This window comes from Theropithecus gelada, chromosome 2 (genome assembly GCF_003255815.1).
Source record: "Theropithecus gelada isolate Dixy chromosome 2, Tgel_1.0, whole genome shotgun sequence".
NCBI classification, from domain to species: domain Eukaryota; kingdom Metazoa; phylum Chordata; class Mammalia; order Primates; family Cercopithecidae; genus Theropithecus; species Theropithecus gelada.
In genome coordinates, this window is record NC_037669.1 from 25,566,222 (window position 1) to 25,592,356 (window position 26,135).

General features: G+C 35.4%; 1 protein-coding gene across 2 annotated transcripts in view; it reads left to right on the forward strand.

The window, feature by feature from the left end:
* ALCAM (activated leukocyte cell adhesion molecule) overlaps positions 1 to 26,135 on the forward strand; it is a 211,354-nt gene that overhangs the window by 134,609 nt on the left and 50,610 nt on the right. For both annotated transcript variants that reach the window (XM_025375048.1, XM_025375049.1), the window contains exons 2-3: positions 19,421 to 19,521; positions 22,883 to 23,102. In XM_025375048.1, the coding sequence (XP_025230833.1) occupies positions 19,421 to 19,521; positions 22,883 to 23,102 (321 nt within the window). The remainder of the gene's footprint in view (positions 1 to 19,420; positions 19,522 to 22,882; positions 23,103 to 26,135) is intronic.

Sequence of the window (26,135 nt, forward strand, 5' to 3'; positions counted from 1 at the left end):
GAAAAGATAAATCATTGTAAACAAAGCACAGGAATTTCAAAATACTCTTTGGGGTGGGGCTGTTTAGTATATTGGCAAGTTGGTTGAAACAGTTCAGTAATTCCTGAAATTCTCACTGAATTAAAGCTTAGTATGTGCTTATAGAAATAACAGTTATCAAGGAGATGTTTACATTCTGAATAATATTTGGTTTAACAGATGATGTACTTGGAAAGTGAAATCTTAAGCACCATGTAATGGTATTTTGACATGTAATTTTATTTGACATCAGAAGAGTATGCAAGATGCTCCAAATGTTCCATATGTTCTCCATCTGAAATAATTTAAAAATAAAAATCTATAAGGTATAAGAATCTAGATTTCAAATACCTAGAAAATCATATCTGAATGATCTTGAATACATAAAATGTTACTTTAATTTTGAAATGTAATTAATTTTTCTTATCCATAATGGTAGTAATTAAGATGAATAATATTAATTCATTCTTTTCCCTGTTTAAACAAAAGAGTACTATGCCTGGATCAGAATTTCCTGCATGCAACATGGCTTCTAAGCTCACAAGCTTATTATGATAGTAGCATTGGAAAGATATAAATCATGGTGCATGCCAATACTCAAAACATATTACATGCTGAGGCAATGCAATAAAAATCTATAATAATTCTTAAGTGATAGTGGCAACCAATCTAAAGCAAACTCAAGTTACAGCTAAAAACACTTATCAATTGATATAGAGTTAGAAACCAAAATCAAAGTTTGTTCAATGTCAAGTTACTAAAATATTCATTGAAAACTCCAACAGCAAATTAAATTATAAGATGAAAATAAGAAATCTAACATACTCTCTTTTTGCCAGTCCAGGCATAAAAGTAGTAGGGCTAGAAATTCCAACTGAAAATTAACTGTATGCTTTTTCTCATATTGGAGAATCTGAATCCTAGACTATTTAAACCTTGTCTTATATCATATTATGCATAAATAAACTGAAGCCCAAGAAAGCAAGGTCACAATGAGGTTAAAATGAAACAAGAACCTTGTTCTCTCTAGTCTCTTTACACTACACTAGTGTTCTTTCAAGTATGAGTTATAAAACAGATACTTTATGCTGAATTTTTAAAAAAGGTATCTTATCATTTACTACCTAACATTAGTGGCAGAGAGCATTATAAGAATGAAGACCTGGGTGGTTATCAGAGTCCATGTTCTTCAGGGCTTGAGGCCATGCTTTTGGAAATCATTTCCCAGAGCCGGGGCATTTGAGGAGAGTACAGAAAAGCAAATGAATGGTGAATAGGAGAAAGGCCATCGGCCAGGCAGCTGCAGGTTAGTGGGATGGATTGACTTCCCGGCAGATCAGGGCACAGTTTGCTCAATCACCCTTTTGTATAGCTGGGAAAGAAAGACAGGAACATCAGAGACTGCTATCTCTCAGTTACCAATAACTTTTGAAAGAGATATTTGGAAGACATATAAATGATATTTGCCACTGCCTCCCTGTGCAGGGAAAGGTCAAAACTGAAATTCACTAGTCAAGTCAAAACTGAAATTCACTAGAAACCAAAGGTAACAGCCATAGTCTTTGGCAACTATCTTTGGTCACACTATCACCTAGAATTGGCTTTGTAGTTTGTATCACAGCTTTACATGAGGTCCTCGATCTGCTCCTCAGTGTTTCCAGAAAGACTTCTGGATTCCCAAATAAATTCAGAAACTTCTCCTAAAAAGAAAAACGAGTACGATTAAAAAGCACAATTTTACAGGACTCGTTATTAACATTTTATTTTTGCATTTTCTTTTTCCAAGCTCAAACTGGTAAGCACAAAGCTTGAAGAAAACAAACAACAATATTTCTTTAGGACTGTTTAAGTCCCAGCTTTGGGTTTTTCTCTTTCTGTAGTTTATAGTGTGTGGCAAAAAGGGCTCACATGTGTTAAGGCCAAAATGCATTTTGCATTAACAATTTGCGTTTAGAAATCCAAGCACCTAACACCACCAGAGTTAATATTTGCTTTGGACTGTTCTACTTATTTAGTCTCAAGCTTTTCCAAAGAGCTAACACAAAACGACAGCTTTCCTGTTTGCCTAGTGAGTGTGTGATTTCACACATAGTGTGTGATACGCTTCTACAGAGACTGGGTATTAGCTGTTTTTCATGTGAGCTGTGTACTTAGTTATGTTGGGAAATGTGAACTTTGTAGTTGAAAAATGCAGCAAACTGACTGAGGTTCCTATCGATTCTACTTTAGAAATGCCTCCTGTCTCCTTTTCACTGTGCCTCTTTTTTTCATTCCCACTGCCCTACTTCACTATGAGTACATAACCTAAACACTTTAACACGATTACCTTCCCCGAGTCCCTTCTCCATCTAGTTTGCCTTCATACTGCTGTCACAGATCATTTTCAATAGCAAAAATCTGACCACCACACTGCCATCCTTAAAATGAACCAAACATCCTTTTTTTGACTCCACATTCTTTACAGAATAAAGTCCAAATTCTTTAAGTTATTATATAAGGCTTTCAAAGTATCACCCCCATTGCTTCTTTCCCAGATGCCTTTCTTCCATCACCTCCTACAGCCCCTAAACCTCAGCCACACTGGCTGAACATGATCATGTCCCTGCTTCAGCCTTTCTCTTGCGAGGAGTTTCCTTCATCCTGCTTCCCACTTGAAGAAATTCTTATCTGTGATGATTCAATATAAATATCCATTCCAAGCAAAGCCTTCTCCAGCCTATTCATCAATCCCTCCTCTGCTCCTGCAACATTTGGCATGTAATCTCTATTATTCCAATAAATAAAAGTCAAAGAGACATAATAACTTTCAGCACTTATTGTATGAAAAGCACTTTTTAAAGCAACTTATAATTATTAATTTAGTGTATTCATGATAACACTACGAGCATGATACTATTGAAAGGGGAAAAGTTCCCTTGTCCCTCTCACAGGGCTTGCGACAGGGGAAGTGGCTCGCTTCTTCAGTGCCCCACTGCTCAAACCTCTCGGGGAGCACACAGACAGGCAGGTTATGGGGCTCTGACCCTATCGCAGTGTCTGGCGCTCTTTTAGTTTTGCCGTCTATAGGAGTCTTGTGTTAACCAGCTTAATTAGACCTTCTACCTTGTCACAAGGACAGAGGACTTTCTGTATCTCGGGTGCTTGCCTTGGTGTACCGGAAGAATCAGATCACATATGGGCTTGGAGAATGAGTGCAAGCTTTTATTTAGTGGAGGTAGCTCTCAGCAGATGGGGGAAGCCAGAAGGGGGATAAAGTGGGAAGGTTTTCTTCTGGAGTCTGGCCACTCAACAGCCTAGCCTCTCCTTCAACTGCCCCCGCCAAACTCTGCCTCATTCTATTTCTGCAAGTTCACGGCCTGCCGGCCTGCTGGTGCCTGTCAATACATTCCTCTTGAAGTCCAGCTGCCTGTGTGTTCCCGCACTGATGTGCTCCTCCGGACGACCAGCCACCTGTGTGTCTGCCTGCTAGGGTCGCAGGGTTTTTATAGGCCCAGGATGGGGGCATGGCAGGCCAGGGTGGTCTTGGGAAATGCAGCATTTGGACAGGAAAACAAAAATGCCTGTTTTCACCTAGGTCTGGGGACACAGGCCTGGGGGCGGAGCCCTAGCCAGGGACCACACCCTCCTCTACCCAGCACTTCCCTTCCCCATTCTGTATCACGTAAAGGGGCCACGCTCTTCCCTTCCCAGCATTTCCCTTCTGTATCACTATCATTTGTCCTCAGTTTTATAGTTGGGACACATTAGTGCATATTGGCTAAGTAACTCACTAGAAGTCACCTAGCTTATTAGTAGCAGAGCTTGATTCGTCCTTACCGGGTCTGGGGCCAGAAACAATGCCTTCATTGCTACGCTCTGCTGCTAATTGTGTTTCATTTCTATCTTCTGGATTTGTATCTCCTTGCGAGAGGTAGCTTATTTACATTTATATGTTATATTAGACCATCTTCTCATTTCTATAAAGAACTACCTGAGACAGAGTCATTTATAAAGAAAAGAGGTTTAATTGACTCACAGTTCCACCAGCTGTACAGGGAGCACAGCTGAGGAGGCCTCAGGAAACTTGCAATCATGGCAGAAGGTGAAGAGGAAGCAGGGGAGTCTTACATGGCCAGTGAAGAAGGAAGAGAGTGAAGGGGAAGCTGCCACACGCTTTTAAACCACCAGCTCTCACGAGTACGCACTATCTTGACAACAACATGTAGGAAATCCACTCCCGTAATCCAGTCACCTCCCACCAGGCCCCTCTTCCAACACTGAGGATTATAATTGGACATGAGATTTGAGCGGGAACACAAATCCAAACCATATCGTATGCCCAGCAGGAACATAATATCTGGCTATTTTAGCCAATCAATAGCTTTATGTCCCACTTATCTGAATTAATATGAATCAGAGCCTTTTAGATTAAGGAAATTTTATTTTTAAAAATAAAAATATTTTCACAGAAAAATATTCTTAGAAAAAATATTGCGGACTGTTTGGCACAGGTCAATAGTAAATAACTTATTAAATTCTAATGAGGTGAACCTTGCAGCTCTTGATGTTTGGCATATATATTTTACAGTCTGGATTATAACAACACTATTAGATAAAGATTTAACCTACACTATTCTTCAGGTATATTTAATTTTTTTCATTTTCAAAAGATTTCATTGGCTTTCCCATATAAATCATTCGAAATAGTCTTATAGCTACAAAGGCTTTAGAACAAATAGAAAATTTCCATAACTGTATCTTTCTGAAGTATAATTGTAGCAAAGCATAATCAGTTATTTTTATTGATCTTATGTGTTTACCTTGGTGACTGTTAAATAAGATTTTGTATTGGAAATTTTCTTTGTAGAACAGCTCCCTGTTTTTAAAATTAGAAACACAAATTTATGGATTTCTACATAACAAACTCTAAAATGATGCTCTTTACCTAAGAAGTATTTAATATATGCCTGTTAATTGAACATGTACTAATAATCATATTTGCATGTTGAGGCTTCCTGCAATTCACAAGACATAAAGAAAACGTTTTAAATGGATTCCAGGCATAGTGTTCTTATCACCTGTTGTAAATACAGAGAGAAGTAGAATTGTAGCTGAAGAACACACACTTATAGCATATTTTTGTAGGACTCAAGTGGGAATGAAATTGAAAATTACCATTGGATTTTCAGACAGTAACACAAAACATTTCAGTCTTTTCCATTTGATTTGTTTGTTTGGTTTCCAATTATTTACTTCCTGGGGCAAGCATTGAGAGTTCTTTCAGTTATAGATTCATAACCAAATGATATTTGTAAACTAAATACATTATATAATCTGAAGCCCTGCTAGGACTCTTACAGTTCATCTTTATAACCTAGTATTCCTTTAATGAGTAGGAACAGTGAACATTTTTTTAAACCCAAATGACACTATTGTCTTTAAAAGCTGTTAAAAATAGCAGAGCCAAAGATGTAATATAATATTCAGTTAGGGGAATTTTGAGTGTCATTATTTCGCTAAGCAGTAACCATGAACAAATTATCAAAGCCATTGTCTCTTTTAAAATGGAAAGATGAACCAAATGTATTAGCACCTCAGTGGGATTGGGAATATGTGAACAACATAATCATAAAACAGCAATTGCTAAGCCTCAACACAGCTACCCAGGACACTCTTGTTCATCAGAGGTTTGGGTGCTGTTGGAAAGTCAGCACCTGCTGAAATCTGCCTGGGGATTCAGCTGCCTAGACTGGAATCACCTCTGCTAATGGATGCCAAAGCTTTGCCCTTGAAGATGTTTGTGTCCTTCCCTCTCCCTATACCAGTGGAATTTAGATGAGACTGTCTAAATGTAGAATATATTGCATAGGCTGAAAAAATGATGTGTATCAGTTGTTTGTAATTAATATACTATTTTTGTCTGTTCTTAGTTTATGGAAAAATTTCAGTGGAAAGTAAAGAGCTCCTATATACACCCACAATTTCCTGCCTCTGACCCCCCTGCCCCTAGTTTTCCCTGTTATTAACATCTTTGCATTAGTGTGGTACATTTGTTGCAGTTGGTGAGCCGATGTTAATACATTATTATTAACTAAAGTCCCTAGCTTACGTTCGATTTTCCTGTTGTGTTGTACATTTTATGGGTTTTGATAAACATTTGATAATGTTTATTCATTATCATATCAGAATAATTTAACTGCCCTAAAAATGTCCTGTTCTCTGTCTATTCATTCTTTTCTCCTTCCCTTGAGATCTTGGCAACCACTGGTCTCTTTGCTATCTCCATAGTTTTTCCTTTTCCAGAATGGCGTATAGTCGGAATCCTACAGTATTTAGCCTTTTCAGACTGGCTTCTTTTACTTCGCAGTATGCATTTCAGGTTCCTTCGTGTTTTTTCATGGCTTGCTGGCTCATTTCTTTTTATTACTAAATAATATTTCATTGTCTGGATTACCACAGTTTTTTCATTCATCTGTTGAAGGACATCTTGTCCAAGTTTTAGCAGTTATGAGTAAAGCTTGTGTGAACATTCTTGTTCAGGTTTTTGCGTGGACATAAATTTGCAACTCATTTGAAAAGTTGTAATTGTGATAAGTGTTTTTGATAGAGAGGAAAGACACAGGTCTTTAAGTTAGAAAGACTTTAATCTCAACCTTGCCGTTTTGGTCATTCAGTACTTTTTTTTTTTTTTTTAATTTATTTATTTATTATTATACTTTAAGTTCTAGGGTACATGTGCATAACGTGCAGGTTTGTTACATATGTATACTTGTGCCATGTTGGTGTGCTGCACCCATGAACTCATCAGCACCCATCAACTCGTCATTTACATCAGGTATAACTCCCAATGCAATCCCTCCCCCCTCCCCCCTCCCCATTTATTGGAGGTCTATTGTGCTACCCCTGCTGTTTTTGGTGTTAGAAATGCATATAGGGCTCCTCTGCCTGTAACCTGAGTGCCCACCTACATTTAAAAGTCTCATTAGACTTCTGGTTCCTGATCTGAAAGATGCCTATCTCCTTGAATATTCATGATTTTCTATTTTATTTTGAAAATTAGAGCAGCTGCCTCGGACAGGACTTGTTTTTCCAGGGAGCAAGTGCCAAATTGCTACATAGTATCCCATTGAGAAAGAAGTGACAAAATGTTAGTTCATTTTCTTTCTAGTCCTTCTAACCTATATGTTTTTTAAAATATTTGTCTAAATATGGAAAGCATTTTAATACTTTCCAAACAATATTCTTGAATTATCCACAATATAAAATGAAATAAGGAAATGGAATCATTTTTGGTATATCCAGTAGTGATGAGAATTGGACTTGAGCTGAGAATTCATTTTGAGCTCTAGCTCCATCACATACCAGCTCCTTGATATCGGCTTATTCTCTTGACTTTGCAGGCAGAACAGTTTCTTTCTTTTTTTTTTTTTTTTATTATTATTATACTTTAAGTTCTAGGGTACATGTGCATAACGTGCAGGTTTGTTACATATGTATACTTGTGCCATGTTGGTGTGCTGCACCCATCAACTCGTCAGCACCCATCAACTCGTCATTTACATCAGGTATAACTCCCAGTGCAATCCCTCCCCCCTCCCCCCTCCCCATGATAGGCCCCGGTGTGTGATGCAGAACAGTTTCTTATTAGTGAAATGAAGGATAATAATATATGTACATCATACAGGTTTCTTTGCTTATCATACAGGACTTTTGTGAAGCCTAAATGCAAAAATGTACAATGTATATAAAAGAATTTTTCAAACTATAAAACGCCATAAAAACATTCAGTATTATTACCAATTGCTTTAATGTATTTCTAGGTCTATTTGATCTTTTATTATATAAATGTAACCTATACAACATGAGGTTTTGATATACATATGCCTTGTGAAATGATGGCTACAATTAAGCAAATCAACATATCCCTCTCCTCACTAGTTATCATTTTTTGTGTATGATGAGAGTACCTAAAATCTACTCTCTTAGAAAATGTCTAGTATATGATACAGTATTATTAACCACAGTCATCATGCTGTACTTTACATTTCTAGACTTGTGTGTCTTATACAATTGTAACTTTGCAGCCTTTGACCACCATCTCCCCATTTCCCTCATCTTCCCACCCCTGGTAATCACCATCCACTCTCTGTTTCTGTGTATTTTCCTTTTCTAGATTCCACATGTAAGTATGATTATATAGCATTTGTCTTTCTTTGGCTTATTTCAATTAGCATAATGCCCTCCAGGTTCCTTTTTTGTCACAAATAGCAAGGTCTCCTTTGTAGAGGCTGAGTAATATTTTATTGTGTTTATATCTATATAGACAATTTCTTTATCCATTCATCCATAAATGGTCACTTTGGATGTGTCCATATCTTGGCTATTGTGAATAATGCTGCAGTGAACAGGGGAGTACAGGCATCTCTTTCAGTATTAATTCCTTTCTTTTAGGCATATACCCAGAGTGGGATTGCTGGAATATATGGTAGTTCTATTTTAACATTTTGAGGAATCTTCACACTGTTTTTCATAAGTGCTGTATCAGTTTACATTGCCACCAAGAGTGTACAAGGATTTCCTTTTCTCCACACCCTCACCAATACTTGGTATCTCTCGTTTTTTCAATAAGAGCCATCTTAACAGGCATGAGGTGATATGTCGTTGTGATTGTGATTTACATTTCCCCAATGATGAGTGATGTTGAGCACCTTTTCATATACCTATTGGCTACTTATATGTCTTCTTTGGAAAAGTGTCTATTCAGGTCATGTGCCTGTTTTTTTATCTGCTTCTCTGTGGGTTTTGTTTTGTTTGCTACTAAGTTGTATGAATTCCTTACATAGTTTGGATATTAACCCTTTATCAGTTATATGGTTTGCAAATATGTTCTCCCTATTCGCATGCTGACTTTTTATTTTGCTGGCTGTTTACTATGCTGTGTAGAAGCTTTTTAGTTTAATATAGTCCTATCTGCATATTTTAATTTTGTTGCCTGTGCTTTTGGTGTCTTATCCAAAAAAATTATTGCCAACGCCAATGTCAAAGAGCTTTTCCCTTATGCATTCTTCTAAGAGTTTTATGCTTTGTCTTATATTTAAGTCTTTAATCAATGTTAAGCTCACTTTTTGTATATTTTTTATTTTTATTTTAACTAACTCCTTACTAAATTAAAGTGGGATTTTTTTCACCACATCCGTACTGAAATCTTTTATTTTCTGGAATTTCATAGTCTACTAATGTCAGTGGGTCAATATGGTTATGATCTGCCTAATTTCCCCCAGATGTTAGGAAACTCTGAAAAGCAGATGTCAAAATGGATTTAACATACAAAGAATGAATTAGGAAAAACACTTATGCGAGAAAAAATGAGGAGGAAGATGGTGGGGCGGGGTGAGGGGTGGAGAATAAGCATACTACAGAGTAAAGATGGTCCCAAGTGAAAGAGAGAGGACAGGAAGGTTGGGTGGAAGCGTTCTAGACTGTCACGCAGTCTGAGGGAGTTTCATCAGGGAATCAGGGTATCCGTGATCTATAGTCAGCCCTCATAGGAGTCTCTTGTATCCAAGAAACTTGCCTGTCTTAGTATACTTGTTGCATTCAGTTACTAGCTGGGAACAGCTGGTAAAATTGTAACCTTAGCCCAAATCTGGTAATAGACAGAATGCAGCAGTTGGGTAAGTTATGTTCCCAGCAGTTGAGGATCTATGAGGAACATTTTCATGTCCACTCCACTTCACAGAGACTTTTTTCCCTTAAATAATAAACAAAATAGATGAACCACTTATTTAATAATGTTTAACTAAGGATGTGAAGAGGAGAAGCAGAGACAGGTGAGATGGGATGCAAATATTACCAAGTGTGGGAAACCAACGGAATGCAGGCACATTCTCAGAAGCGGGGCTCTTGTCAGGGTTTAGTAACACTGTCCACATGTTCAAGTTCCTGTGCGATCAGTCTATAGGTGCCATTGGCCTGCTGTAAGAACTTGTTTTCCTTATCCAGCGTTTTTGTTTATGTTTTACCACCTTGTTCATGATAGCTAGTCTTCCAAAAATTCTTCTGGGCTGTTCATTTACATTTAACCATTTCCTAAATTGCGGAATAAATATGAGACATTAAAAAATTATATTTGGCCTCTGGGATATAAAATGAAGTTTTCAAAGAGTTAAAATCTTTGGAAGTACTGGGAAATTTCAAAACTGGAGGCACTTTCAGATGCAGATTTCATACCCTTAGAAACGATAAAACTACCTTTCAATACAGCTTCCTATATTTCTCATCTCTACTCACTGCCTTCCTAAATTATCTTGTTCTTTTTCCCATCTTTCCTCCCACTCTTCAATTAAGAAGAATGACTGTCAGGAAAAATGGAACACATGAAAAGTTATTGTTGAAATATTAATAGATGTCAGTATGACTCTCTAAGTTCATGCATTCCAGAGTTACCCCACTGGGCTACCATTGTGGGCAAGCTACAATGGGCGTGACTCTCCATTCTCACTCAGTCCTTGAGGTGACACACCGTCTCTTAAGGCAGAAAGATGATTTTATCTTCAGATATCAGATTATGCTGATTGCCCAACTGTATACGACTATTTGTTTTATTTTTAATTTCCTCTTTCCTGTGCTTTTAGTCTCTTTCAAAAATGTATCTTGGATGAACATTCCATCTCCCCTTTCTCCTCAAAGCTAGAAAACTAGATCTTATAGTAAGCTAACTTCAGTTCTTAAAGAAAGGACAAAATGCCATAGAAAGCCATAATTTTCTTCCTATGACCTTAACTTATATTGCAACCCCTCCGGGGAGCTGTCAATTAAAAGCGTGGAATTTACACAAATCTAAGTCTCGGAAATCAGCCAGCAAGCTGCACCAAATATGTGGAAAAACCTATTAAATAGCTTTTTAACCTTTATTACTTACCATGTTTGATTGTACAAATCTATATCCTCAGGAGACACAGGCAATGCTAATTGTGATTCATGTGAAGAAAAGAGGAGCAAAAAGTATTTCAACTGATATAAACATTTTTCGGTATGAGGTTAGATACTTAATGTGGAATATACCAGAAACTAGAATACTGGACAAGATCACTCAACCAATTCAGAAGCAGAAATCTACTACTCTGCTCATTTAGTAGCCCTAACAATTCACTTTTTTATCCCTGGTAATTCACTACCTCAATTATAACACAACATTTTCTAAGTCAGTAATTCTAATACTATTGAATATTACTTTAAAAGCTAAAGCAATACAGTTCATGTAAGCTATTATTGACAGATGCTTTCTGTGAAAACGATGATCTTATTGGCTAAAAGTCTTTGTGATGTATTTTTTCTAAAGCATTTTGAGGAATATTAAGGCAATTAGAAATTTTTTTGTTTTGGAGTTTGGGGAGTGTTATCAAAGACAGCTTTGATTTTCTCAAATCAAGAGATCTTTTTGTTGTCATGACATTAAACTATTTGCAGAAAACAAATTTAATAATGTCACAATAACTGTGAGTTCTTTCTGAAGACAGACTTCATTCTAAACTCCCAAACTTTCCATTACTTCAGATGATTTAATTAAGATCCTTTGGAAAGCATTATGCCTGCCTTTCTGTTGATAATGTTTTTACGAATGCAGTACACTCTTCTTCTTGCTAAAATAATTGAATTGTATTCACAATTTCAATACAACTTATGTGGTAAAATGCACAGGAAAGTATAATTTTTCTCCATTTCAGTAGAACTGATACTCTGAAACAGTTAAACTTAGACTTTCATGCTCAAAAAATGTACAGAGCAATAGAATCTAAATGTATTCATCTTTTCTTTGCATTAGTTAACCTGAATTAATATAACTAGTATTTCAAATATAAGTTTCTACATCTCCAGTTAAGGTAGTTCCCAAATGAAGTCAACAGGATCAGAATCCAGACTAAATTGAAGAAAATTTAGTTCTTTAGCAAGAACTAAATTGAGAAAATGAATAAGGGGAGAGGAGAGCAGAAGAAAAATCATACTTTGCTGGCTATTTTTATGGTATTGACTAATTATCTGAGTGAAGGACTCTCCTTATATGAGCACCTTAAAGACTTAGCCTCAAATCCTAATTAGAAGTATGATAGTAGGAAACAGTCAACTTTAGGAACTTCAATCAACATAAATTATTAATTACACACGTGTTTTTGAGCAAAATATGTAGTATAAAGAAAAACATGCTTAAACATTTCTCCTGTTTAGTCCTCTTTACTATGAAAATCTACTTTAAAACAAAATAGAGACAATTGTTCTTTTTACATAGAAAATCTAGATTTTTTGGTTCATTGTAATCTTTCTGCCCATCCCCCACAAAGCACCCCCTTCCCACGCACTCAGAGCATGAAGTATTTTTAAATGTTTTTATTTAAGTTCATCAGCACTTAAGGGACTGTGCCTTAGCATGTTGGCATAGACCCCATAGCCTAGCCAAAAATACTCATCATTTAGGAATGATGACTTGGTAACACAGGGGTTTCATTGTGGTCAAGTATGTGGAATCTCAGTCTCCTGCTCAGAACAAAGAATGCGAGGATCATTGCCAAGGAAACCCTAAAGCCCAGTGCTTTTAGTGACATTTCTAATGTAAGTCTAGATCTGTGTACTTTTTTCCATCTATATTATATTCCATTAAAATGTTTTTTAAAGCAAAAATAGCTTTTGGGAGGACAATTTTAAGAGGGGACAATTTTGGGGGAACACAAATCTCAAATCACCACAGTGCTCCCTTCTCACTACCCTGTAGCTGTATTCCCTAAAATTTCAAAGAATAATATAGTAGATGCCTTGAAGTTCATTCCTGGATCTCAAGTTAAGAAATGCTAATGAGTGCAGTAGAATCTGCACATATTCTGATTTAAAATTCATGAGGCAACTCAAAAAATAAAAATAAGGTTCACAACTTCCATCAATTCTGTTGCTTTTTGATCATTTCTAAATAAGTTTTTTGCTTATAATTTTAAAATGGCCCCAAAAGGAATTCAAATGCTAGTGTTGATGATGAAAGTAAAGAGAAAATAGAGATCTAACATTTTATTGCATTTTATTAGAGAAATTTTATGTGCGCTTATGAATTTGGGAAAACTGCCAGTCTTAGGACATGTTCCTTATGAAGATCAAAGATCTACTCTGTAGGAATTGTTATAATAAAAATTGAGTTTGCCCTAAGAGAGAAAACCAAGCGTCACTCAGTGCCTCTCACGCACTGTGCTATTGAGGTAGTTCCTATCTTCCCATCTATAGAAACCTCAATTCAGCGATGGGATCATATGAAATTTCCTCCAAGAAGCTTTTACCAATATCCTCAATCTCATTGCTGAGATTCCTTCCTATACAGTCCCACAGCATTTAGTTTACCAACCAAAAACATCACACTGATTTCATCTTGTTTTTTAAGGAAAAGACCTCAGTGTTTTACTTACACATTTTCTTCACAAAGCACACCTAAAACTTGCCCTGTAGCAGGTGTCCAGTAAATACTTTATGCATGATTGAATGATTGGATGATTTTTGAGATAGGCCTTAAAGGAAACATAGGAATCTGAACAGAGTGGATGGGACCAAGGAACCATAAAAATTAGGTAGAGATGGGGTAAAGCCTAAACTAATTGGGAGAAACTGTGACTCATCCAGCCTCATAGATCATTTTATACTTGAAGAATAACAAACTATCAGACTAAGGTAAATTAAGAAGGTAATTTTCTGCACAGCAATGTAAGTAAGTATCGATAATGTATTTTTAAAATGTTATTGTTTGTGTAATTCTTTCTATGACCTATGGATTATTACATTGACATAGTTTAATAGAAAGATAAATATTTAGAGCATTATATTGTATCAAACTTGGAGGTAAAATAGAGTACCTATCTTAAAACATAATTCTTGGTACTACTAGTAGTTTATAATTTAGTAACATGGGCATTTTCCTCCTGAAGATTATTCCACAGTGGCCCAAGTGGTGGGGGGAAGAGGAAGGAATAATTATATTTGTCTTATTTGTAGGCCTTACTCAATTATGTCTACATTATAATGTATAACACTTGAGAAAGGCAATGCAGAAAATGAATTTTGAACAAATATATCCCTACTTCAGATGCAGCAGACCCAAACTGGCCTCCAACTACCCCCATTTGTTGAAGGTATTAACAAAGAAAAAGAAAGGAGAAAAAGCCCTTCTTTCTGTTTCACAAAATGAAATTAGATTTCATCAGGTAACTTCTCTCACTCAGCATCCCTTCCAAATTACTTGGCAGTTATAGCCCCTTGTGTCTCACACACGCACATGCACAAATGCACACACAGATAACTTACTTTATATATCTTATGACCTTGATGATAATCTTAAACTCTTGTTTATACAATAAAATATGGGAGAAGTTGAGAGAGGAGATAAGTCTGTGTGATTGAATCATAAAATCTCAGGTTTAAAAAAATGCTTTTTCACTCTATCAGTAGAACTATGGTATTTTATCAGATTAAATACAATATATGTGAAATACATGGTTTAGAAAGTATAGTATGCATATGTATACACTATGTATAATTTATACTTGATTATGATACAGGAAATAGACTTGCTAAAACAAAAGATCTTTGTCATTTTTGTAAAGAGATTGGGAATCCACTTCCTGAAGTCTGGAATTAATCCCTCATTGTGGCTTAGTATGTTTCTGTGAGGCAAACAAATTTGATAATAACCAGATACTATCATGTACCACTTCTGCCTCTATTCCTTCACTTGTATTCAGTGATTATTTAGTCCTATGCTAAGATTCTATTTTTCTGAAAGTTCCTTTATTGGAAACCCAGTGTAATCACATGTGAGCAACCAATGGCTGAAGGTTTAAACCAGTGATCCTCAACTGCATAAGGTTTGGTGGGTAATTTTGCCTCACATTGGATATTTGTCATGCCTGGAGACTTTTTGGCTGTCATAACTGGGGGAGGAGTGGTGCTGTTATCTGATGGGTAGAGGCAAGGCTACTACTAAACATCCTGTAATATATACAACACAGCACTCTCACAGTAAGACTCATTTGGTCTAGTGACCAGGTTGAGAAACACCCCTATAAACTAGTGTTACAAAATATTTACATTTTCTTTAGAGTTGTACATATCCTAATTCATTAGTGAAACAAATAGAAGCATTAGCGTGTCTATCTGTCAAAATTAGTAAAAAAAAATGAAAGTAATTTCTAAGGATAAACTTCTCATTTCTATCTACCTCCTCAGTGATAGTTCATTTGTTCAAATAAGTCTCTGTAAAATTTTTGTGAAACTGGCATTTAGTTCTTATAAGTTCTGAGTCCATTGTAATTGCAGTTAACCCCTTTATGACACTTAGCAGAGCTAGAGCTCAAATTTTCTTTTAAGGATGATGATGCTATTAATGTATTGGTGCAATAAATAATAATTAACCATGCTAAATTACAGCATGTGAAAATAGACTGTCTAATTATCATTCCATTTTCTATATTATTTGATGTTCTTCTGCTTGAAATGTGGTAGCAGATTCTGAATTTTAATCTACCCCAATTCAAATGTCTATCTGTCAGGAATGCAAAGAGAATGATTCCTCTGAATTTGGCAATTAGTTTTATGGAAAAAAGCATTTGCCACCAAAATGGCCAAAATTACATTTTTATTATTTCAATTAGAAATAGAATGTTTAGCTAACTTCAAAACATTACCAGAGTCTGCTTTCAGTGCCTCTTTTAAATCATTTTCTATACAAAACATATTACTGTAACTAGCTTATATGTTATGGTCACTTGCCTGAGATTCTATATATCAGAATTACTTCATTAAGAGATTTTTCTTTTCCTGTTCTCACCGCATTGAATTTCCATTAATACTTCTATGTAACCTTTCTAATTCTGTTGTTCTTTACCTTTGGTTAATAACCTTCTATTTAAAAATGCTTAAATAATTACACACTGCTTCTCAAGTATGACACATTTTATGTCTTATTGTATGTTGACATTTTAATAGCTACAGTAATAATAAGTCATAAAAATGTCTTAAATTTATAGAACACATTTAATACAGAAGGTTCTAGTCCAATTTAAAGTTTCTTTTGACCTGTGCTTATATACATAGCTATAACACATACTGAACACACTTATGCTCTCACACATTGGTTTACACTTGACATTTAGCCTCTTTGAAGAAGGACGTCACAGGCATTCTGTATTTCCAGTAGTGCCCGATAATCTCTAGGCTACAAAACCATGAATAATTTAACTAATAAATATTAGAGGGTGAAAATTGCAAGGGAATTCTAGAAAGCTAAACTCAATTTTTAGACTTGGCAATTCAAAGATAAAAAGCTCTTTCTTCTATGAAAAGTGTAAACAGAATCGTTCGAGTTGACAGGTACTTTGGGTCTCGCTGACACTTCGTCTCAAAGATTAAGACATTGCTAAAAATTAGGACATAATTTATTACCAAATCACAATGGTCTTTGTAGCGACTTTATCCCTAGGGGGCACGAGATCTTAGCTCTCCCACAGATGCAGGCCTTCAGTGCTTCTATCAGATGAACATGGGAGTTAGTATACTCTTACAAGAAGAGAGAAGTTGATTATGATAGCAGACTTGAAAACTGATTCTAAAATAAGCACCATTATGGCCCCTAACATGCAGCTCAACTTACTGCCACTCATTCTGCCCTAGGCCCGTGAAAGGAAGGTACTTATGTCTATAATTGTTGGTTTTTTACTTACTGCCCTCTATCCGGTGCGGTACCTTATTTCTTTGTGTGTGTTCTGCTCTTCAGAGTTCTTTCCTGTCTGAGGATTTAGATTTGGATTTGAAGCTGTCATTAAAAGACGCCATTCATGAATTTCTGAAACTTGAAATGTTTACTTTATGGTCATCACAAGTGAGGAAAGAGACATTTCATGGTATCATTTGCAAATGAGGGAGCACAGATAACTTTTCATTTCTCTTTAAAGGGAAGGGAGAATGTTCTCTCTTGTCATTCCATCCATGAATTCCCATAAAATGTGTTTGCTGTTTGTTTCTCAAGACAGAGATTGCCACCCAAAATCAATATCCAAGTTCTCTACACATCCAAGATAAGATATGAATGGCTTTAGAGTATGTGGCAGAAATGAGAATTCTCAAAATTCCGGTGTTGTCAACTGCTCTCTGATTTTCCAACATGTTAATTTGATAACCAAAATGGAAAGAACTCCAGAGTCATTTTAGTAGGTGTCCATCAGATGCTAGGCATTGTTTTTGGAGATACAAAGCTTAAACATATACAATCTCTTCCCTGTTCGGATTGTGATTTCATCATACCAATACACTATGTACTAGAAATTCATACAGCTTTAAGACTCATTATAAAATATGATGTATATGTAGCACATTAAAGTTCTATAGGGAAGAGAAAAGAAAAACGGTCTGTGAGAAAGGGCAAAGCATTAAATTCTTGGAAAAGGAATTTTCTTATTTCCCTTTACCTGGCAAAGGATTCACTTCATTGGTACCTAAGCTCTGTAAATTGTTTTCACTCCTTGGCCAATCATGAAAGCACTGTTAGTTGCCAAAGGAAGGTATGATTTCGAATAATATGAGACAATTACAGGTGCTTGCCCTGACACAAATTAAGGTATAGAGATAGATCCTCTCAAAATTATTACATATTCATGTGCCTTGTTATAAGCTGATGAAGAAACAAAATATGAAATTACAAAATGGTTTCCCTGGCTTTGCAGACCTCTACCTGTGAAGTGTATGAACAAGTCTTAATACACACAGCAGAAATTCCACATCTAGGAGCCAAATATCACAGAGAACAAATAATGTAATGTGCAATAAAGCAATTTCCTGAATGTTATTAGTTTGCATGTCTGCAGCCACATGTCTAAACCTCCATTATTTTTATTTTAACAAAGTTGAATAAAAAAAATTATTCATTTACAGTCTTATGCTTGGTTTGATGTTAAAAGGGATTATAATTACAGTATGGAGAACACAAAACAATTTTAAAATTGAGATAAAGTTTTACTATGAGAGTGAACATATGATAAGCAATTTGAAGTAAACCTCATGTTTCAAATAGTAAGTGAAAATGCATTCTCGCTTTGCGTATTTTGTATTCTGTGTCTTAACAATATTAAAAATGCTGAAAACCAGTTGTTATGTTGCATATTTACATGAAGTCTGTGTTCTTTGTTATGTTTTTGTCCACTGGTGCAAAATTCTTAACCTTAAATGAAATTTTGGTATACGTGGTGATTGATAGATAACAATCGAAAGATGGTATCCTCCCAGTCCTGTTTCTTCAGAAAGATGGTTTTATTTATGTGTTGCAGATTGCTGTCGCTTTGCATTTTAGCACCACCTGGTGGACAAAATATCATTTGTTTATTTTTTTCTCTACTGTTTAAAATAGCCCCTTCACACTCTATACTCAATTATGATACACCTTAATAGACATTCAGTTGTGAAAGTTCTAAATTGCAAAGATTGTTGTAAGTAAAATAAGGTTAAAAAAATTGAAATGTTTCCCAAGTGCTATTGCCAATTTAAATGCCTGAGTTTTTTAACCCTCACAAATATATCCAGATTTGAATAGTACTTTTCATTCATATGTAAAAATTGCTTCTTTCCACATTTTAATTACTTATTATTTATATTTTTCTTAATATAGAATTAAATAAGATGAAGAAGTTTTCTGTATGTACAAAATTGTGGTTTAAATTATATTGTCTTCCAAAAATTCACATAATCACTTTGTAAATAGCACTTCATGAAGAATGTTCACACTATAAATTCTTACTATGCTAATATTTTATACAAAATTAAAATTAGTATTTTAATTTATACTACTACAGAATAATCCATTTTCCCCTTATAAATAAAATTCAGTTGTGGTCTTATGTGTATTAATTCTCAGTTTTTAATAGTTTTTTGAATTTTACAGAAGAAAAATTTGATAATATCTTCAAATGAAAAATACAAATATAGTTAAAGCTAGTTTTGAGAATTGTAATCGTGTTAGTCTTTGTGTAGTCCCACATTTCTATAAAATGTGGTAGAAATTATTTCTATGAAATACAGTGAAGAAGATAATTCATCTACAGATTCCACTATGTTCCTTTGGAATGAACCACTTATCTGTTCTCTGGTAAAATTGGAGATCTACAAATTTTGATTGTGTAATATTCAAGGATTCAAAGATTCAGTAGCTAAATAGAAAGGTGGTAATTTTTAAATGGAAAATGTATTCCAGTCTCATACCTTTTGTATACCATTTAAAATAAAACTATAGCAGATGACAACCTTCATCGACATGCATCTTGAAGTTATTTGTCATTTCAAGAAAACATTTAAAATTTTGTTCTCTCTCTCTTTCTCTCTTCTTTTCTTTTTTTTTTCCCCCCCCCCAAAGGTCTTGGATGGTACACTGTAAATTCAGCATATGGAGATACCATTATCATGCCTTGCCGACTTGATGTACCTCAGAATCTCATGTTTGGCAAATGGAAATATGTAAGTGTGACTTACCTGGGACTTGGTTAATTGCCCTTGTTTTTTTAAATAAAATTCTTTCTGTGAGTAACCGTGAATTTCAAATTAACCTGAATGCAATATTGAACTGTGAGTACTAATGTAGGAAGGTAAAATTAATGTGTGGAATATGGCAAAAAATAATTCCTATCTTACATAACAAATGATATTTTAAAATAAAGCAAATAAACCCATAGTTCTTAGAATGTGTTAGTCTGAAAGATTCCCCCTTACGTGTTAGAGGCAAAGAAAAAGGCAGAGTTCCAGAATAAAATCAGTGGATTATAGGACTGAACTCAGTGGAGGATGGCAACCTTTCTTCGTTTGCTCATGTTCTATTTGACATGGTTATTGCAGAGACAAGATAGATCAGTAGATAGAGCCCTTAGACAGTATTTCAGAATTAATCGTCAGTATTACAAGCTTGATTCTGACATTTAGTCTTAAAAATGTGTTGATATATAACACATTTTATATATAACACATTTTATAAAAGGTCCTTTTTATATTTAACAATGTTGATTTTTTCCCATATTTCTTGCAGATAGCAAAATCAAATTTTCTCAGGTATGAAGGTACAAATGGGTCTGGAAATGGAGGGTAGAGATCCTGGTAGGGAGATGTGGAATGACTACGTAACTTTGACTAATAAAATATCTCAATTTAATTAACATTAATGCAAAATGTTTGTGTGGTACAATTTCCCAGTGCTGGACCACAGGAGACTCACGACAATCTGCAAGCTTCAAGTAGATTGTGTCCCTGGACACGATAGCGAAATTCCCCTAGCTCCTTGAAATGTTAAAAGGTATTTGCAAAGGAAAAGAATTTGATGGTCAAATAGTTTACAAAAAGTTTGTTGCACCACTTCTCAGAGCCTTTCATACGTAAAATGCATTAAGAATTGTCTGAGGGCCATAGTTTGATTCATTTCTTAGGTTTATTTGACCACAGAACTTTTTTCCTCAGATATCTCCAAGAACAAACATTCTGCAGAACACACTCTAAGAAATGTGCTTAAACTTGCACTCATGGGGTGGTTTAACACAGCCTTTTAAAATATAGATTCTGAAATCAGCAGGTTCCACAATGTGCTCACTGTGAGATTCTGAGCAGATGAATTAATCCCTATTTTTTCATCCATAAAATGAGATAAAAATATCTTCCTCATAGTGTTGTTGTGAGATTACCTGAAGAAATTGATATCAAAATACTTACCTAGTACTTGCCGTGTAGTAATCATTCAACAAAGTGAACTCATGTCTGTGATGCTGCAGAATCTTAACCATACTATGCTCGTGTGAGTGGGAAATGAAAGGAAAGGAAAGGAAAGTGGTAAGGCAGCACAGCATTTCTCTGTAGCCTCCTTCTATTTAGTATCTAGCTCACTCGAGGTAACTTTGAACTATTTCCGGTTTCCTATAAATGTGGAAATTTGATGTTAAGGCCTCTGAGGACAGAGTCTACTAGTGCCCTCAAAATTCCAAGTGCCCAGGAGACTACCACATAATGCACTTGTTCAATCAAATTTGCTGCCAAAATAAATGGAGTCAGGTGATGGCAAACTTTGATGATCATAGAAAATTCTAACTATAACGCAGGGAGTAGCATTCACTCAGGGAGTAGGGTTCACCTAAACTGAACTGGCACAGTGGCACTGGAAATCAAACAATCATGGCAATTTTCACATTCTTAGTTAAGCAAAAGACTTCAGCAATACACTGAGATACATTTGAGGCACTATATGCTCTAAAGTCAATCTTGATTTGCAGAAATAGCATATATGCTCTAATTTAACCACCTACAAGACAAAAGAAAGTTTTGGAAAAATTAGCCAAAGTAAACATAGAGAAGAAATGACCTGATTTCTCCTGGATCATATTGTAAATTCCCTATGAATGGAGATCATAGCTCCCTGTTCATTCCTCCCAGCCCTACTCCTAAAACCTCCTCACCGTTATCTGTCATAGTGCCTGGTGCAGAAGAGGGATTGAAGGCTATCAAGAGTGGTGCAGTGTAACCATAATAAGACCAAGCTCTAAGCTCAAATTTTTGCTCTGCTAAGATTTCCCAGCCAAGACCTTGGGAAGTTATTTAACCAAACTCAGCCTTCATCATCTAGTCTGTAGATGAGGCTAATATTTCAGTTTAACTTATAAGGCTGTTATGAATATCAAACTAATTACTGCATAGAAAGCCCAAAGAAAACATCTGCCATATAGTTAAGTGCTCAAAAATTAGTAACTGTTATTTATTGCCTAAGGGAATGAATAGGGTAGTAGTCTACTATACTTTGCATAATGAAGGAATGACTTAAGACGAGGATTTGCATTGTAAACCTGTGATAAATCTAAAAGAGTTAAGAAGAATGTTATCGATATATTCACATATTTAAGCAAATAAAACTTTTGGACTCCAATATTAACTTAGTAATTGATATTATTAATTCTTAAAACTTAATCCTCCTTGGAATCTTAAAATTTCTCATGGACTATAACATATATCATATTTAATTTTCTCAAAGGTCTTGTGTGGTACATAAAGGAGGGACTGCCCCTGATTTTCGATTAAGTTGCTTATTAGATGAGAGAATTTTTGTGTGACCAGAGGAAGAAATGCATTATATGTCTTGGCATAATTGTGTGTGCAGAGTATATCTTATTTTGGTGATAAGTTTTTGTATGAAAGCCTTTTGAGCTCATTGTTAAGATTCAGCAAAGCTATGGGTTGTGTTAGTTAATCTGATTCATTCCTTAATGGGCATAATTATTTTACAAGGGTGAATACTATTTCTCCATCAAGACTGGTTAAACTATTCTACGTATAAAGGTCAGCTACAACAGTTTTGGTTAAAGGTGTGGACATTTAAAATGTGTGGATTAAAGTAAAGAATATTCCAAAGATAATTGCCCAAAATATCCAAACTAGTATTTGCAGCTCAAGTGTATGCCTGCCGTGATGGTTATCTGAACATCATTTTGTACCTTTGTTTGCATTTATCTATGTTTTATTTTATATTAAACATATACAGCCCATGTAAGTTTCAAAACAGTTACTAGTTCTATCTTCTCGGTGGAAAAAAAAATATCTCAGATTCCTAGAGCTCTACCCTTTCATTTTTACTCATATAAATTGATACCTGTAAAAGATCTTAAAGCTCTCTCTTATGAAGAATTTTCTGTAATCAAATATTTACGTGAGAACTGTATACAAAATTATTATTCGTAGACAAAAAATACAGATATTGGTAGAATATGGCCAAGGAAATGTTGTTATTTTGAATGTACTCCTGAAACATCTGAATATGCTTGTGTTTAAAATGTATTGTTATTTTAATTTTTAGGAAAAGCCCGATGGCTCCCCTGTATTTATTGCCTTCAGGTCCTCTACAAAGAAAAGTGTGCAGTACGACGATGTACCAGAATACAAAGACAGACTGAGCCTCTCAGAGAACTACACTTTGTCTATCAGTAATGCAAGGATCAGTGATGAAAAGAGATTTGTGTGCATGCTAGTAACTGAGGACAACGTGTTTGAGGCACCTACAATAGTCAAGGTGTTCAGTAAGTAGTCTGCAGCAGTGTCACTGCTAAGTGGGATTGATGGCCAGTACCAGACCATGTTCTCTAGAAAGAAGACTGAACTCTCTGTAGTGTCTCTATAGCAGGTATCTATATAAGGGGACTTAAGGAGATCTTCATTCTGCTCGTGTATAATATCAGCAAGGAAAACAAAGAGTATGAAATTCAAATAGGAGATTTGCAGTGAGGAACTAAAATGATATTCTCTGTTGCTTTGTCATGTAAAAATGTCGTGAACTATGATATGAAGTACTACTGATAACTAGCACGTGATCTTAACTTTTACTGACATGTACAAATAAGTGTTGTGTGATACATACATAGATATATGATACATATGTCATCATGTATATCATGCATACATACACATGTGTTTGGCTGAACCATATGAAATTGCCATTTTGATACATAACATAAAATATAAGCAAATTCAAACTACATTTTAACAGAGATCTAAATTTTCCATTTATATATATCCACATATATAAGTACCCTATATATATCCATATAAACATTTTATATATTATATGTATTAGAGATATAGATACATTTCCATCCTGACCTTTATTGATTGGTTATTGATTTAGATTTCAAAAAGTATTCACTCAGTTTAGAAAATTATCCTAAAATTTTAAAAACTCACCACACCCTGAATGCTTATGTGGGATACACCAAGGGGAGAAAGTAGAGTAGGGATGGAAGAAGAGAAAATTGTAGAAGAAACTTGGAATAATTATAGTCACCATGACAAAATTACTTTGCATAATGATAGCATATAGTTAATGTTATTGTGCAAACAGCTGTGCAAATGAATGACTTGAGAAGTTATAATTAAAGCATTTCATCTTTTAAAACTCAAATAAAAAGTCCCACCTCTGTTACTTCACAATATTTTAGACACTACAGGGAAAGAAACAGGTCTCAAAAGTTTCAGAATGCCAGTCTTTCAGTCTTTTTTAATTAGGGAAGAAGGTTTCACTTTACAACTTTTCCCGCTCTGTTTTCTGATAACTTGACAGCGCCTAGAAATTATTAAAATAAATAGGGAAGAAAGGAACCCAGAGGGCCTTCCAACTGCAGCAAGTAACTATGGATTTTTCCTGTTTCTCTTGTAATAGCCTATGCAACTAAGTAGGTCTGTCCCTCAAGTATTTATGTGGACTTCAAAGCTCCTCTGGGCTCATGATGCAGATTCAAAGCATGCTTATACTATCAAAGGAAACCTTTGTTCCCCAGAAGAACCTTGTAAAAGCATATTACATGTTTCAGTTAATTACCTTTCAGCTTAGAAGGCACTTTCCAGAAACCATCCACACTTCTTGATCGTTTTATGAATCAAACCAAGTACCAAGTGTTTGCAGTCATGCCCGTTTCCATAAAACATCCCAAATAGTCTGCATCCTACATTTGCCAGTGGCCCATGTATTTCTTTTTTTCTTTTCTTCTATTTCGCTTTCACATTATTAGAAAGATGAATAGTGCACTGCTCAGGACACTTTTCTAAAGCGAGTAATCCAAAAGGTTTTTGGTGAAAGTTATAATGTCATAATATAACCTGTCATCAAAAATGGACCGCAGTAGGTACAGAGGTTAAGTCGCAGCACTCTAATGATTATGTGTATTAATTTGTCATTGTCAGGTTTCATTTTTAAGGTGTTAAAATTTTCCTACATCGAGATGGTAGTATATAAGGGAGTTGAGAAAATTCAGTTGGTTTCATTTGGAAGAATTGTTTGTGACAGTTATCAAAACATTTTTTTGAAAAAAAAAAAAGAAAAAGCATTAAGCTATTCTTCATATGCAAGAAATCATACCTATAAATCAGCCCAAATCTCATTTTTTCAGAAATCTGAAAAAAATCAGTTGGCCTAATTCAATAAAATTTATAAGCTGATTTGGAACACAGGGAATTTCTATAATTGTGAAAACAAACTCACACCCCACCTACCGCCAGCACCCGCCTACTCCCTTCTCTTTTTGATGTTGTTGAAAACAAAGTGATTCTCAGAAACAGAATTTGCATTCCAGGATGTGGGCCAGGGAGAATTTACATAGACAAGTTACACACTCTTGAAAATGGTGTTTTATACTAGAAATCGTGAGACCCTCCAAATCCAGTAAAATGAACAGCAGAACTTACTATAAAGACAGTGTTTACAAAAAGCATATAGGGGCTTCAGTTTGGCTTTGTTTGTTTTGTTTTGTTTTGTTTTGTTTTCAATAAATTTACTTTGGGTCACTTTCTGTGAAGCAAAATGTAGCTGTGACAGGGAGACTTTCATTCTCTGCGTGTATATATTACAGTCACTTAAGAGTTACTAAGCCCATCAATCAGTCCTCTGTTTCCCTCTGTTGAATCACCTAGCAACGTGCACCGTGTACCATAGAATCAAGTGTGGTTAATGGGAGCCAGTCTCAGATCAGGCTGCTGCTGATTGCCATCCTCATATGAGAGCTAAGTCAAATTGTTTTTATTCAAACTAGAGCCCCTGGCGAATGACCTTGCTATCTTTAATGTAGGTTTGCTTGTTTAATTTTAAGCTATTCCTCATATGCAAGAAACCATACCTATAAATCAGCCCAAATCCAAATAAGTGGCTTTCTTAGTCACCACTAAACAGCTTTTTTCTTTTAGTTGAATGGCATCAAAATCAAACTGAGTTTTTATTTAGTGCACATTTGAGGTTAATAAAACCATTCAGAAGCAAGTGTCAACCTTTAAAGGTGCCCAAAGATTCATTCCAGTGATTGTGAAAAAGGTCTAGAAGTCAAATGGGTACCCAGAGAGCCAGAAGGCTGTTGGTGGTGAGATGGAGCAGTCACTGAGCGGGTCACCAGGAGACCTTACTTTGTGAGATCTGCTGCCAATTTCTGACTTTCGGCAAGTCACCTCCCCAGTCTGGGGCTGAGATTCACTCCTCATCAGTAAAATGAATACTTTGGATGAGACGGGAGGTTCTCCCATTCTGCCGCTAGGATCTTCTTCAGGAGTTAATGAAGACAGCTGAGGAAGGT